Raw genomic sequence first — 16,955 nt, forward strand, 5'->3', positions numbered from 1 at the left:
CCTACATATGGCCGTTGTCTATTTTTTTTCTTTTTTGGCAGCCGACCGTTGTCTATGAATCTCTCATTTTGCTGTATACTTTCATTCAATGATGATAACATAATAATTATTATACTATGCATCAATTTTACACAAAATGACAAAATAAGCTGCTTAGTTCGTATATCATTCTTTTACAAGATCGGAGTTCAAATCGTGTCAACTAAGTTATTGGTAAGTCATGAGAGATGGTGGTCATAACCTGGGTTCAAACCCCGTCAGCATCAAAATCAATCTTGTGGCTCCCTTTACAACAAGAAAACAAAAAAAAATCAGTTGCACAAACCATGATATTTCACTAATCCTTTGATAACCTGATGCGCCTTGACTTGTACAAGACCGATAATATATATGGGATTGTATATCTTGATGTAAATTGGGAGTCACCATCGTTGACAACAATGAGTAATCCCACGTCGTCGGGGTCTTATATGGGAATGTTATAACTTGTATAGTAACGTGCAATTAGACCTGACAAACAGATTGGGTCGTGTCGAGTTCGTGTTCGTGTCACATGTAAACGGGCCACAAACCCTTCAACCCAAACCCGACCCAATTAAATTTTGTGTCGTATTCGTGTCAACCCACTTACATAAATGGGTCATCAAACCTCAACCCTAACCCGTTAATTTCGTTTCGGGTTCGTGTCGTGTTTTCGTGTTTTGTCTATATTTGGAAAGTGTAAGTATATTTATGCGATGAAAAATCATGAAAAATTAGGATTAATTTAGTAAATAGGTCATTCGTGTCGGGTTCGTGTTTAGAGGGCTCAACCCAAACCCGACCCAATTAAATATCGTGTCGTGTTCGTGTCGATCCACTTACATAAATGGGTCATTAAGGCTCAACCTAAACCCGTTAATTCCGTGTCGGGTTCGTGTCGTGTTTTCGTGTCGTGTTATTGTTTGCCGCCTCTAAGTGCAATCTTGTGTCAAGCCTCGAGATAATTCACTGATCATTTGATAACGATTTGGCTTGGCTTGTAATTCTAGTCAGATTATTGTTTTTAGGCAGGATTAATTATGTTATCGGGTTCTTACAGTAAATAAACAATTAATTAGCTTGTAAATGTGGCTTACCCCTTGACTCTTGTGCTTAATGAGAACTTCTAGTCGGCCAACCTGTAAAGTTTATGTTAATTACTAAATAAATCAGCTTTTGTATTATCATTATAAGTGCATATTATGAGTTATTTAGCATTACACAAATTCTTATTTAAGACGGACACTACTCAGAAAATGCCAAAAGTTTTGTCTTTATTACCATCCTGTGATAGTATACTAGTATTTGACTCATCTCAAACTTAAGATGAATAGTGTCTGTTTTAAGCAAGGCTTGGATATTTTTAGCTTAGTGATTAAGATGGAGATATAGTGAATACGAAGATATAGTGAATACGAAGTATTAGGCATTTGATTCTACGTTCAAAACACCTTTTCTTATTTATTGTAATATTATTATGTTTCATTTAATTGTTAATCAAGTTAATCACGGTAGTATACATGGTGGAATAATAAAAGTTAGGGGCTGCATATTTGGGACTTTTAGCATATTTGACCAATCAATATGTTATTTGAGATGTTTGGTAAACAACATATGGGGATAGTAGAATGGGGATTCGAGGCTGAATCTACTATTTTACAATATGTTGCTCCCCCGGCATATTCTATGAGTTGGGATAATCTGCTAATTTAATTTCCAATAGGTCTTGGTATAGACGGGTGGGGCGAACAAACGGGTAAAGACCTCTAATAAAATGGGTAGGGGAATAAGGTGGGGCACCCCCACGTGCTTCCCATTTTATGGCAAATGAATATTTTGTGAGGAAAAGTGGTATCCGTCTATACATATAGACGGATAGTGTCCGTCTATAATGAGAATTTGTGTTTAATTTCATAGTTCATTAATGTCCTTATTTGTCATTTTACAAAGGATTGGGATAATCTGCTAATTTAATTCTGCTAATTATCAAACATCTTTAACAAAATCTGCTAATAGAATATATTAGTCAAACCTATCAACAAAATCCGCTAATTATAAATCTGTTTTTACAATCTGCTTCTACGAATATTAATTTGTTATTTATCAACCATGGTCTTACTCTAAGTGGAGAAAACTATTTCAAACATTTCCGTAAATACTGTCCAAAATAGAGGTAGTTGGGTTGGCTTTGTCGTGAAGTAAAGTCTATATTCTTGTTTTGTTGTGAATTTGTATTAAATCAATCCATCTTTACCTTCCTTTGTTTATGAATTATGAGTAGTATTATCCTCTCTAATTTCAATTAGATAACCTTCTAATCGTGTTCCTTTGTTTGTCCAATTAACAAATTGATTGGATGTTTGTTGTTTTTGTGAACAACAATAATTGAAGTTAACGGATGCTACCCACTTTCATTTTTAACGTCTACTCACTATATCTATATTACATTCAGTAACAAAGTCAAAATTTTAAATTAACGAAGATAAACGAGTAATAATATGTAAACTTGAAAATAATTTGAATTTTTAATTAAAAATATAAAAAATTCAAATATATTGTTCAATGAGAGTGAGTACTCATGCTAACCTTTTCCTGAATCCGCCACTAATTGTATTACATTGATATGGACAATAACTTAATATATAATGAGGATATTGGAGTATGTTATACTTGTAGAGTGATAATGACTAATTAGTCGTAAAAACTCGTATTTCTTTTAGTTTAATTCCCAATAAGGCAATAACCAATAAACTCAGAGTTATATTGTTTCGAATTTTTAGGATATTACTGTAGTAATTTGTAAATTTATACTTAATTGGTAAACTTGTTTAAAATTATAATCGAATTTCAAACTTTGACTTTACTTCTTCTATCAAAACATTTTGAAATTTGTTGGTGATTATCATACTATATATCATTTGCATGTTACGTATTTTTGGACAATTTCTCATATTTTTTTTTTCCTTTATTTTTTGTGGGATGAAAAATTATCTCAACTCAAATTACCCATTAATCCACCAAATAGTATACGAATCTAACTAAAAAATCATAAAATCTCCATTATCATTTCATGAATCATAACTAAGGTTTCTAATAGTAATTTATGCTTATGGAAAGTGATTTATGATACTTTTCAGTCTAGGATGGTGTTAGAACACTAACGAGTCAGAATAAAGGTCAAAATACGGTTATTTGATAGTGATGAAGTTAACGGAGAGCTAAAGGAGGTCATGATAGAGGAATAAGTACTTGAAGAAGTTTACGGGTACAATGTAGAATATAAAAATTGTAAGGATACAACATAGAAAACCGAAAAATTTAAGGGTACACCGTAGAATATCTCTTATTTTTTTTGTTTATAAAGATGGAGTGTAATATAGTGGTTTATAAAATGAATCATTTTTTGTCGAATTATTCAACCCGAGTGATAACTGATATGCCTTTTTTAAAGAATCAAAAGAACGTAGAATAAATATTTGTCACAAAAATATTCATGTAAAGTCGTCAATTCATCACTCGCCATAGGAGTCTACAATTCATGTACAAACATAGATCTTCAAAAAATAAGTCTATAAAACCAATGTACCACCCTACGTAGACCTAGCAAACTTGACCCGACCTGCCCAACCAAAACCTGACTCGACATATCTTGAAAGTTTAACAACGCAAAACCAGTTCGACACCCGATAGTCCGATACAGCCCGATGATCAGTGACTAAAACCCAAACCTAACTCAACTTGATATGAACGTAAAACGTTAATGATAATCCGATAGATTGATGACCCGACAATTAGTAAACTTAGTATTGTTCAAAATGAAAATGTTAGTGTTTTGCTTGATACGTCTAACTTAATAACAAATTAACTAATACAAAATAATGGTTAAAAACTAACTGAATGATAAAAGTTGAAGTAGTGAGATAAAAAAGCGATAATGCCGACCAAACATAATCTAAGCCAATACATCAATTGACCCAATGTAACCGATTGAACTGAAGGGTAGGCTGATCAGCTACAATAAGTAAAAATTCAATTTGACTGACCTGATTACCACATATCCCTCCCAAGTCGAGAAAAATGCTTACGCATCGGATGTATTACCTCATATCCTTCTAGTTTTTGAGTTTATATGTATTTTGTTTGAGCATTTAAAATTTATAAGTTCTATAATAATTTTTTTTGACAAAACTCAAAATTAATTGAATTTATAAGTATAATTTTTGACTAATATTTTATTTTTTTCGCGCTTAATGTTTAAATGAATGTGTTCAAAATTTTTATACTTTTTTTTTTTTTTTTATAATAAAACTCAAAAAAATTATCATAATATTCAGAAACTTCAAAATTCAGATGAATTACCCATGATATACGTACAATCTATGTTGAAGTCCCATCTAACTCTAATTCAAAAATATTAATATTAATTTAACTTAATCCTTTATTATTCAATTACATAGTTATAAACCTCCCCTAATTTATTACTACAAAGAATATTTTCAAAAGAGTTTCATTTTCGAGACTAGGATTAAGACTAACACTACTCTACTACAGTCTGTATTACTGCTAGTGTGTTACAATCACTCTTCCCCAGAACCAAAAAAAAAAAAAAAAAAAAAATCAAAAAATCTCATCGTTGTTACCTAACTTTCCCTTACTTTCTCTCTCCACCGCACCAACGACCGCACTTTCTCTCTCCTCTCTCCTCACAGATCCGCCATTAATGGAGGAAGCTCTAGAACTTTCGCGAGCAAAGGACACCAAGGAGAGAATGGCGGGAGTAGAGCGTCTTCATCAACTTCTAGAATCTTCTAGAAAACCTCTTTCTTCTTCCGAAGTCACTTCTCTTGTCGACACTTGTCTAGATCTCCTCAAGGATAACAACTTTCGTGTTTCTCAAGGCGGTCTTCTTGCTCTTGCTTCCGCCGCCGTGATCTCCGGCGATAATCTTAAAATTCACTTTAATTCGCTTGTTCCTGCTGTTGTTGAGCGTCTCGGTGATAATAAGCAGCCTGTTCGGGATGCTGCGCGTCGCCTTCTTGTTACTCTCATGGAGGTTGATATACTTACTGATTGTCTTTCGAGTTGGAGTTGTTTTGATTTGATTTTGTGATGTGATCCTACTTTCAAGTGTTGTTACTGGCGGAGGTTAAATGCAGACGGAAAATTTTAGTGTCTATTGTTGATGATGTTTTGATTTTGTGATGTGATATTATTGGATGTTAGGTTTGAGTGAGGTTGAAGTGTTGTTATTGGTGGAGTCGAGATTTGGAGTGATGATTCTAAATGTCGATTGAATAATCTAGTCTTTATTGTTGATGTTGTTGCTGTTTAAATTTTGTGATACGATATTATTGGATGTTAGGTTTGAGTGAGGTTGAGGTGTTGTTGCTAATGGCGGAGTCGAGATTCGGAGTAAGGAGGCGAAATGTAGGCTGAATAATTAATCTTTCTTCTTGATGTTGTTGTTGGTGTTTCGATTTTGTGATATGGTATTATTGGATGTTAGGCTTGAGTGAGGTTGAGGTGTTGTTGCTAATGGCGGAGTCGAGATTCGGAGTAAGGAGGTGAAATGTAGGCTGAATAATTAATCTTTCTTCTTGATGTTGTTGTTGGTGTTTCGATTTTGTGATATGGTATTATTGGATGTTAGGTTTGAGTGAGGTTGAAGTGTTGTTAGTGGTCTTGTCGAGATTTTAGAGTGAGGAGGCTAATTGTAGACGGACAAGATATAGTTTGTCTTATTGGTATTGTTGTTTTGATTTTGTGTGATGATATTGTCGGATGTTAGATTTGAGTGAGGTTGAAGTGTTGCTAGTGGCTGAGTCAGGATTTGGAGTGCGGCGGCTAAATGTATACCGGAAAAATATACTCTTTATTTTTTATGTTTTATCGATTTTGTGGTATGATATTATTGTTGTTTGGTTTACCTTTGTTGTAGTGATATGTTTGAGGTGTTGGTATTGGTGTGATAGCCCGGCTTGGCCTGCCACCGCATTGAGTGATATTGGAGTGTTGTTACTGTCGGAGTTGAGATTTGGAGCGAGTAGGCTAGGTGTTGATTTTAGTTTGAGTTGTGATATTTGGGTGATATTGAAGTCTTCTAGTGTTAGCTTTGAGATTTGGATCTTGAGAGGCTAAACTTAGATAAAAAGTTCTTGGCAGGAGAAATAGTAAGACAATAGATTTACTTAAAAAAAACGGGACTTTTAGCTAAAATGATTCAATTTTTTTCATTATTTAGGCCTTATTTTTTTGGACTTAATTTTAGTTCACTTTAGGTTAGGTTATGTCAGGTCAGGTCGACAGATCCTATAGGTTAAAGTTCAGTTCAGCTATGTGCATTCTTACTCTTCACTTCACCTCAGTTCAATTCCTATAAGCTCGATTAAGTTTACCGAGTTTCAGTCCAAAAGAATAGGACCTTTGTGGCAGTTGCACTGCTAGTCCCTTGCTTGACGAGGTGATTTTCAGCTGTTAAAATTTATCGATTAGATCAAATTTATAAAAATAGTTGAGTACTCGATTTCATTCGTGCAAACATCTGAGTTTTGTTCGATTATGAAGTAAGAAGACCTGTTATGTTAGTCTGACGTGTTGACTGGACCTTGTGAGTTGTATACTTATGATACCTTTGCATCTTAATGTTGGAGTCAAACTAACTCAGCTGTGCGATGCTGACATGCAGGTTTCTTCGCCAACACTTATTGTCGAAAGAGCGGGTTCTTATGCGTGGGAGCACAAAAGTTGGAGAGTCCGGGAAGAATTTGCGCGAACAGTGACATCAGCGATCCATTTGTTTGCTTCTACTGAGCTTCCTCTCCAAAGAGCCATTCTTCCTCCTGTATGTGTCGTTTTTATACTCCTTTGGAACAACACAACTTTAATTTTGAGATTGATTAGGAGTTAACTATCATGAGTTGCCATTTGAACTCTTACTTTAAATTAGAAAACAATGAGAAAACTGAAGAGAAGGGAAACAATGAATATAGTGATAAAAGGAAGCAGGATGTTCTTCAAATGTAAGTGCGAATAAAAGAACAGAAAAAGCATTAAAGGAAAGCCTTTGAATAAGAGCTAATAAGATAACTAGCTGATAAAAATGATAGGAACAAACTAGTAAACAAAATAGAAGTACAAAACTCAACTAAGATAATCTAAACTCAACTAAGATAATCTAAACTCAACTAAGATAATCTAAAGGCCATATTTATTTTGATGACCGTTGTACACTTTTTTGGGCATGCATTACTGGTCTCAGGAAGGACGTGACTTGTGGTAAATTTTTAATGGCCCTACTTAAAACAAGTCTCTCTTTATGGACATAATTTCAATTTCTATTCCCTGTACGAGGAAATATTTAGGTTTTCCCCTGAAAAATTATCCAACCTTATATCTTTCTTGTTGTTTGCTATACTTTATCTTTGCCAAGTAGAGAAATATGTTTCAGTTTCTTCTACTGAATGTCACTTATAAGGTTTCCTTGCCTTTTCAGATACTGCATATGTTGAATGATCCTAATCAAAGTGTTAGGGAGGCTGCAATATCATGCGTTGAGGTTAGTGAAAATGTTTGTTGTATGATTCTTTGCCTAAGTTTAGGACCACAAATACCAAATGAAATATGAATTATATCAGTAGATCAAGAGAGAATAAAATACTGATTTTTTTGATCCACCATCTTCATCGAACTCCATTTTTTTGAGCTAGATTTCCGGTAGCATTTGTGATATGCATAGCAGGGGGTGGGGTACATTGAGTAAGTGATTTTAAAAAGACAAAGTCTTCAACTTACCTGAATATGTAGGCTTTTTTATCTGTCTATTTTGTGCGATCAGGCTATGTTAGGGATTACTTACACCTAAATGACCTGATTTGTTGAGAACGTGTGTTATTTCATTCAAGTTTGTTTTAGTCTCTCTCTTAAAATGAGCATCATTTCTTTTTACGTCAGACCGAGTTGCAGGTTTCAACTGGAATCTTTGTAACAGGATCTTTAAAAAAGCAACGTTGTTGTGTAAAGGCTCTTGCAGAGGTGCAGTTGTCTCCATTTTTGGTACTGGTAGCAATTTGACTCCAGTTGACCAATTATTGTATGGAGAAATGCTAAAAATTTGGCATTAAATTTTCAAATGAGGAATCAGTAGAACATTATAATTAATCATCAACATAACAACATGATGTTGACCAAACTAAATTGAAATTTAACGAAGCATGAAAGTCCGCAATTTATTGGGACTTTGAGAGAACACTTAGTGAAAGTTGGTTCCTACTCCACTTGAAGAAGACAAAGGGAAGAGGGAAAATTGTTAGATAATGAACACTTAGATCTTGAATTGTGGTCCATGATCTATCCATACCCTCAGAAAGTTGGTTCCGACTCTGGTTGAAGAAGACAAAGAGAAGAGGGAAAATTGTTCGATACTGAACACTTAGAACTTCAATTGCGGCCCTTAATCTATCCATACCCTCAGTGGATTTCTGATGCAGCACGGGTGTTGTGATGCAGTGAGGGGCACATGCTTTCCTGCTATGGTTTACGTGTCTTTGTTTTGTCAAATAAATGAACTTCATGCATGCTTATTTATTAATTCTTTGTGGGTTCTCAGGAAATGTATACCCAGATTGGGCCACAGTTTCGGGAGGAACTTAGCAGGCATCAGCTTCCATCGTATATGGTAATTACTAATACCCAGATTGGGCCTCAGTTTTTGGGGTCCATTTTCTATTTTCGTGACTTAAGTTTGGTCTTCAATGTTTTGGGAACTACACAAGCGATGTTTACAGTATTCATCTTTGCTTGTGATTATTTCTGTACTTACTCAATTTTTGCAAATCCATGCGCGCTGCAGATAAAGGATATAAATGCAAGGTTAGAGAGGATTGAACCAAAGCCAAAATCTTCTGATGGGGCAGTTAAACGGGTGCTACAAGTGAACATAAGCTTGCAAATATTAACCCTAAGAGAAGCAGTCCAAAAGCCAAGAATCCTACTCGTGAATCTTCTCTATTTGGAGGTCTGCATGTTTGGCTTTCGTATTTTGATTCTTATTTTTTTGTTTTTCCAGTATTTTTGTCAGAATGGGAGAGTACCAGTAATGCAGATTGTAGGTGGTACTGATTTAGTTATCCAGAAATGCTGAAATATTGATGGCTGTTCTTAACTATCTTAAATCATATGTTCCACTAGAGCATGAGCTTGGCTAAATTTCATTTTAGGTCATATCTACATCCACATTAGAATTGTTACTGCTATTTGTTCAAAAAGTATTCAAATAGGTGCTTTTCTTTTGTTGTACAGGAGATGGCGATGTCACTGAAATACCAGTAGAACCGGTGAAAGTATACTCTGATAAGGAGCTTGTTAGAGAAATAGAAAAAATAGCTGCTACACTTGTACCAGAGAAGGATTGGTCTGTCCGGATTGGAGCCATGCAAAGAGTAGAAGCCTTTGTTCTTGGAGGTTTGTACACTATTATATTTGTCTGTTTCCTCCTGGTAGAACTGTGTCAAGATGTCTTATATCTTGGGATTACTGATAGAAGTCTATGCAGAGATATCTGAAGATGGATAAATTTATATGAGCGCGCTCTTATTTTTTTTAAAAAAAAATTCTTATAGGCGCAACTGATTACCCAAGCTTTCGCGGGCTGCTAAAGCAACTTGTTGGTCCTTTATGCACACAGCTATCTGATCGTAGATCGAGCATTGTGAAGCAAGTATGTTTCTTTCTTAACTTGTATCTTTCTTTGCAATATATTTTTTTTTTCCTTTAAATGTGTTCCTCTGCGTTGTTGACATTACATTTGATACTATGGGAAAATTTCATCGAGTTGTGGGAAAATTTTCAAACTTCAGGTTACCAAAGTGGAGATTTTCCTTTTTAATTATTGGGTTATAAGTCATAACTATAACCCAAAAAAGTGATTGATTTTTGAAGCTCGATAAAGCACATGGGGTTTGGGGAGTGTCATTTAACCAAAAGGAGAGAGAAAAAAGTAGAAAAAAAGGAGGCAGCGGAGTGTTACAATGACTTAGAAGCCTTTGGAAGGGTTATTTTGGCCCTTCAGTTTATGATTATTTTGACAGAGTGACTGAGGTAATTGGACATACGCAGTTGAGAAGCTGACTGCTCAGTGATGTGGCTTTTTGTTTGTCAAGTAGAAATAATGCCATCTGATGCTCACTGAAAAGCTCAAGCAAAACCGATTAATTTAAATCAGAGTCTGTTTTGAATTTTTTTTATTGCCTGATCGATCACACATTTTTCATTTTCCTTTGTGTAAATGTTAGTAAAAAAAGTCGCCAATTTCACTTCTGAATTCTGATTACTCGTTTCTCGGTTTCAATCTGCAGGCTTGCCATTTGTTGAATTTTTTGTCTAAGGAATTGCTGGGGGACTTTGAGGCTTGCGCAGAGCAGTTTATTCCTGTAATTTTTTTTTTTAATCTCACTATATTGTGCAAAATTATACTCTACTGTGTCTCTTACTCTTATAACGTTTGCACTTTTTAGGTACTTTTTAAACTTGTTGTGATAACAGTACTTGTAATTGCTGAATCCGCCGATAATTGTATTAAAACGGTATATACTTGAGTCCTTTTTTTGTTTCTGATTTACCCAGGTTGCATAAAATGTGGTGTTAATTGCTTTACTTTTTTGCATGTTAAGATGTTGCGTAACTGCAAAGTTGCTCGTGTACTTCCCCGGATAGCAGACTGTGCTAAAAATGATAAAAATGCAGCGCTGCGTGCAAGGTTTGATTTTTATACAACTTGGAGATCATGTGAGAACTCAGTTTGAGTTCAATGAATTAAGAGTCAGTTTTAATCCTTTGCCTTCGGTTGCAGGTGCTGTGATTATGCTCTTCTTGTTCTAGAGCATTGGCCTGATGAACCTGAAATTCAGCGATCTGCTGATCTTTATGAAGATTTAATTAGACGTTGTGTGGGTGATGCAGTGAGTGAGGTATGCATCAAATTGCTGTCTTGTAATCATATATGAGTATATGCTATGTTATTCCAAGTGCTGGAATATTGTTCATCCCTTTTATATTCTAAAAATAGTTTTTTTTTTCCTTTTACTAAAATGAAATATCAAATAGTTATGTCATATCGAAATGTCAGAGTATTGGATACCCGACACGTAGCCAATGTGAAGTGTCGAAGTAACATCCTCCATACAACCCTTCCCGCTTCTGCCACACCTGTCTAAAATGATCTTAATCCCTCAAATATAATACCTTACATTCTATCCTATCATTTTCTTAATAACTAAAGTGTTACTTTGACAGGTACGTACAACTGCCAGAGCATGCTACAGGATGTTTGCTAGGACATGGCCGGAACGCTCTAGGCGTTTGTTTCAATCATTTGATCCTGTTATACAAAGGGTATTTTCTCCTCCTTTGGTCTCTGAATACTTCATTTGTGGGTTTACTTATTAATAGGGAAAATACTTTCAAGTGTTTGACCATATCTTTCTAGTGTTTCTGGAAAGTGAAAATTGGTGTTTTGACATCAGATAATTAACGAGGAAGATGGGGGATTACACAGAAGACATGCTTCTCCTTCGGTCCGTGAAAGAAATGTCCCATTTACGCCCCAGTCTTCTGCTCCTCTAAATTTGCCTGGATATGGAACTTCTGCTATTGTTGCAATGGATAGGAGCGCGACTTTAGCTTCAAGAGCTTCAGTTTCTTCTGGGATGCTTCTGTCACAATCAAAATCTCTTGATAAAGGACCTGATCGTAGGTTGGAAAGTGTTTTGAATTCCAGCAAAGAGAAGGTTTCTGCTATTGAAAATTTGCTTAGAGGTCTAGATATGTCTTCAAAGAATTCATCGGTTAGATCATCTAGCCTTGACCTAGGTATGTGTAACCTTCCATTCTGTGAAATGTAAGACAAATTACCCTGTGATCAGGGAAATTGTTGTCCATAATTTTAATCATAAAGCTGCATTTATCTACAAGGAATTTTGTTTAGACTCAACAGTTGCAAACTTTTTTCTTTCATTGCTGCTATTGCAGGGGTTGATCCTCCATCTTCTCGCGATCCTCCGTTTCCTTTCGCTGTTCCTGCTTCAAATCAAATCACGAGTTTGTCACTGGACTCGAAATTGTCAGCTCCCGTTGAAAATAGCCACCGCAATGGTAACCTAGCTCTCTCTGACATGTTCTCCCGGAAAAATGCTTCTAAAGATGTTGGTAAATATTCATATCGTAGTGGTCTTGCAAATGAGCCAGTGTCAGCATTGTCATCATACTCCGGCAAAAGAGGTTCTGAAAGAGGTCAAGAAAGGAGTTTAATTGAAGAGCTAACTGATATTAGGGATGCTAGAAGATACACTAATTCACACACTGAGAGGCAGTCCATGGACGCGCCTTACAGAGATTCAACTTTTCGGGATTCACATTCAAGTAATGTTCCAAATTTTCAGAGACCGCTATCAAGGAAGAATGTGACTGGACGAAGTATATCCTCGGGTAGGAGGAGGAGTTTTGATGATAGCCATTTTACTTTAGGTGAGACACCAACCTATACTGATGGCCCGTCTTCTCTTCATGATGCTCTGAGTGAAGGTCTGAATTCAACTTCAGATTGGTCCGCGAGAGTTGCTGCTTTCAACTATATTCGATCTCTGCTGCAACAAGGTGCTGGTGGCATTCAGGAAATTGTTCAGAGTTTTGAAAAGGTGATGAAATTATTTTTTAAGCATCTGGATGATCCACATCATAAGGTTGCACAGTCGGCACTTTTAACTCTTTCGGATATCATCCCCTCCTGTCGAAAACCCTTTGAAAGTTACATGGAAAGGATTTTGCCCCATGTGTTCTCTCGTTTAATTGATCCAAAGGAATTGGTGAGGCAGCCTTGCTCGACAACATTAGATATTGTGAGTAAAACCTATGGAGTAGATTCTCTGTTGCCTGCTCTTCTTCGTTCCCTGGATGAACAGCGATCGCCTAAAGCAAAATTAGCCGTCATTGAATTTGCAATTAGTTCTTTTAACAAGCATTCAGTTACCCCCGAGGGTGCTGCTAATTATGGAATATTAAACTTATGGCTTGCCAAGCTGACACCATTGGTTCATGACAAAAATAACAAACTGAAAGAAAACGCTATCTCATGTTTTATATCTGTGTATACCCACTATGATCCAGCCAATGTACTGAACTTCATTCTTAGCTTATCGGTTGAAGAGCAAAATTCCTTGAGGCGAGCACTTAAGCAGTATACACCTCGTATAGAAGTAGACCTGATGAACTTTTTGCAAAGCAAGAAAGAGCGACAGCGTTCTAAATCTTCGTACGATCCATCTGACATAGTGGGAACATCCTCTGAAGAGGGATATTCTGGATTGTCGAAGAAAACTTCCTATTTTGGTAGGTCCTCTGGTAATCCCCTTGACTGTGATGGAGGTAGGAAGTGGAATTCAATGACGGAGTCTACACAAGTCAATCATTGGAGCAATCAGGCTTCTGTTGATGAAACTCCAGAACTGCGGCATGAAAGTTTAGACAGCGGTTCCAGAAACGAGATTGTGAGCTCAAGAGTCAAAGATATAAAGTATCAAGGGAATCACACTAGTGAAAGTCTAGGATCATGGAACAGCCGATTTGAATGTGCTGACACTAATGAACACTTAAAGGTCTTGTCTACTCCCCGTCTGGATACCAATAGACTTAGGAGTTCTGAAAACATTGAAGCAAATGCAAGTTTTCAGCCAGAAAATGGTGCGTCAAATGAGTTATTTACAGAGTCTTCGAATTCTCAAGCCTTGATCATTACTCCTGTTTCAGAAACTGGTCCAAGCATTCCTACAATTCTGCACTTGGTGAGTTTTAGTTCAAGCTTTTGAGAATTGTTACTTCTTCAGCATATTGTATAAAACAAAGAATCCTGGAATAGGTGATTAATCTTGATGACCTTCAGAACAATCTTTTGCGCTTCTCGACACTTTTACATAATTGTGACTTCCTCTTGAGACAGGGTTTCTTGACTGTTTGCCTTATTTTCTAACAGATTAGCAGTGGAAGTGAAGGAAGCCCCACTAGAAGCAAGCATGCAGCACTTCGTCAGTTGATTGAAGTATCTGTGTCTAATGATCCGTCTGTGTGGAGCAAGGTATAAGATTTATTTAAGCACCCCTGTTACTAACACTGAGCTTGGAGAATCTAAAGTAAAATTGTCATGTTTGGTGACATTTTTTGGAAGGTGACAACAGTAATATCGTACAGTATGATTGATTTATAGGTCTAATTATTGTAGTTTTCTATACCAACATGCTCTGTTTGAGCTAATATAGGCGTTTCTTTCTGTAGCAGTGGCTGTAATTTGTAGCATATTTGCGTACTTGATCAAAAAACTTTTTAACATGGTCCTACTGTGTTCTTCAGGCCATTCTTTAGATTTGCCTTTTGGAAAATCTATGTTCTGTACTTCTGTAGATAAAAACAGGGAAGAAATTCGAAGAAAATTTTACTCTTATGAATGATTGTTCTTTTGCAGTACTTCAATCAGATTTTGACTGCTGTACTTGAGGTGTTGGATGATTCTGATACATCCGTTAGAGAACTTTCTCTGCAACTAATTGCTGAAATGCTGAAATTTCAGGTGAGTAGCTTTCTTTTTTTTTTTTTTTTTTTTTTTTTTCCCAGTTTTACTTAGTTAGGTGTTTTAGTTCTGACTAAAAAGATTTATTCCAAATATTATCCACAATTCCACATCTCTTCTTACATGTTTGGCTTCCTTTAATTCCCAACTCAGAAAGATGCAATTGAAGATTCTATGGAAATTGTAATTGAAAAGCTTCTTCATGGATCAAAGGATACTTCTCCCAGGGTTAGTTTATCATCATATACATGTGCGCTATCTTTCCTCAAACTGATTTAGTCTCTGATCTGACAGTGCTTCATATTTAGGTTGCAAACGAAGCAGAAAACTGTTTGACGACGTTGTTGGCCCAGTATGATCCATTTAGATGCCTAAGTGTAAGTGTTTATCATTTCATGATATTATATCTGGGCTGCGCATTACGTTGCAACTGAGTTATAAAGGTTAGGAAGGCTATTGCAACCATTTTTGAATGCAGTATTGACTGCTTTTTACTGTGCAATGACCGACATCAAGATTCTGGCAACCGTTTTCTGAGGCCAAGTCTCAAACTGAGATTTAATACCATGGGCCCTCCCTTAGAATTTAGGATGTTACTGATTCCGAGATCAGGTCTCAAACCAAAATTTAATACCCTGGCCTCTCCCTTATAATTAGGATGTTCTATTGTTCTTATAGTACTTTTTCTTCTTCCTCTTCTTGTGTTGGTATTGCAGGTAATTGTTCCCCTTTTAATAACGGAAGATGAGAAGACTCTTGTTACTTCCATAAATTGTCTAACAAAGGTTTGTCTTGCTATCCTACTATTTCATGGCTGGACATGATACTTCATCCTTGATTTGTTGGATTTGGGTTGAGAAATTATCTTGTATTTCATTTTCATCAAAATAACCCTTTTAAGCTGAACGACTATGATACATTTTAGTGGCATTCTTATGAAGATAGAAATATAAGAGTGCAGTAATTAATTAACCTTAGACATGATTACTCAATAATGGAAGTTTTACAATGTTGTTCAAGAAGTTTTTGCTGTTTTTGTTGTTTGATTAATTTGTTATTGCATGCGTATTCGATTTTTTTTTCCAAGCTTGTAACATAGTTTCGTTTTTCTTTTTAGCTTGTGGGAAGGTTGTCGCAAGAGGAATTATTGGCACAGCTGCCATCATTCCTGCCAGCTCTATTTGATGCATTTGGGAGCCAAAGTGCTGATGTTCGAAAGGTAAAAAATATTTTTTTGGGTCTGGATTTACCACTTTAGTGCATTAAGCTTGGTTGCATCCTTGCATGGTTCGAGATTCAGTCGCCTGACCTTGGAACCGAATATTCAGCTCTCAAAGGAATTCGCTAGCAAACTTAGTCGACAAATGCTTTATATTTTAACCTAGTAGCATTTTAGGAACACGGACTTGTTCCCAACCATGCTACACCAGCACTAAGGACTAATTGCTAAGATTAAATCTAAGGGAATGTTGATTTCAATTGGGTGGGTAAATTAGCTGTGTCCTTTGGATCTTGGGACTTCCAACTCCTCCTGCCATGTGACATTTACGGAGAATCGCTTGTATATCCTCCTAATATTCTCTCTTTGTTGCAGACTGTTGTATTCTGTCTTGTGGACATCTATATTATGCTTGGGAAGACATTTTTGCCGTATTTGGAGGGACTAAACAGCACCCAATTACGTTTGGTAACTATTTACGCTAACCGGATATCACAAGCTCGAACGGGAACTCCTATAGATGCTACCCAATGATCTCGTTGTAGGCGTACTATGGCGATTCAAAATTCTTCGTGTGTATTCTGTACATGGTGTGTAGAATTTAATGTGATTGTGGGTATCTAATTGTGGGATTTAGTTTTGGGAAATGCGAGTGAATGTATCGTTTTTGGCGTGATGTTGGCCTGTTTAGTCTCTACTGTTGTGTGGTGTGAAAAGAAAATGTATGAACTTTCTTGTGTCAATTAAATTATTCTTTTGACAAAAACTCCGGTTGAGTTGGAGGAAATTTTGTTCTCATGTATTTGCCACATTTTTGCCACTGCATGTTTTGCGATTCGCTTTGTATTGTCATTCCTTTGAGGCTATATATACTGATGGCTTTTGTGTGGTCAGGAATCTGACTCGATCAGCATTCAGCAGTAGTGAGAATTAGCCGTGAATCCGTGATGTAGGTTCAATGTTGATGAAACTGAAGTATTGTATAGTTGATGCAGCTGTTGGAATTTTCATGTGAATTTTTATATGTTGTTCGGTTGCTCGTGGGATTTTAATCTCATATGAATGGTTCGGCTACTCATGGGAATTTGTGTGACAAATTTGTGT

The 16,955-nt window shown here is 36.1% G+C and overlaps 1 protein-coding gene across 1 annotated transcript; it reads left to right on the plus strand.

Moving 5' to 3' along the window:
* Positions 1–4,519: 4,519 nt before the first annotated feature.
* LOC141653393 (CLIP-associated protein) lies at positions 4,520–16,638 on the plus strand. The gene is given in 22 exon segments (XM_074461142.1): positions 4,520–5,074; positions 6,707–6,862; positions 7,514–7,576; positions 8,627–8,695; positions 8,870–8,927; positions 8,930–9,034; positions 9,319–9,480; positions 9,639–9,736; positions 10,374–10,448; positions 10,533–10,601; positions 10,689–10,774; positions 10,868–10,985; positions 11,311–11,409; positions 11,541–11,886; positions 12,046–13,853; positions 14,042–14,143; positions 14,528–14,632; positions 14,786–14,860; positions 14,941–15,009; positions 15,349–15,417; positions 15,750–15,851; positions 16,227–16,638. Coding segments are annotated over 22 exon segments (4,326 nt in total). The 5' UTR covers positions 4,520–4,741; the 3' UTR covers positions 16,386–16,638.
* The last annotated feature ends 317 nt before the right edge of the window (positions 16,639–16,955 follow it).

The sequence above is a fragment of the Silene latifolia genome, chromosome 4 (genome assembly GCF_048544455.1).
Source record: "Silene latifolia isolate original U9 population chromosome 4, ASM4854445v1, whole genome shotgun sequence".
NCBI lineage: Eukaryota > Viridiplantae > Streptophyta > Magnoliopsida > Caryophyllales > Caryophyllaceae > Silene > Silene latifolia.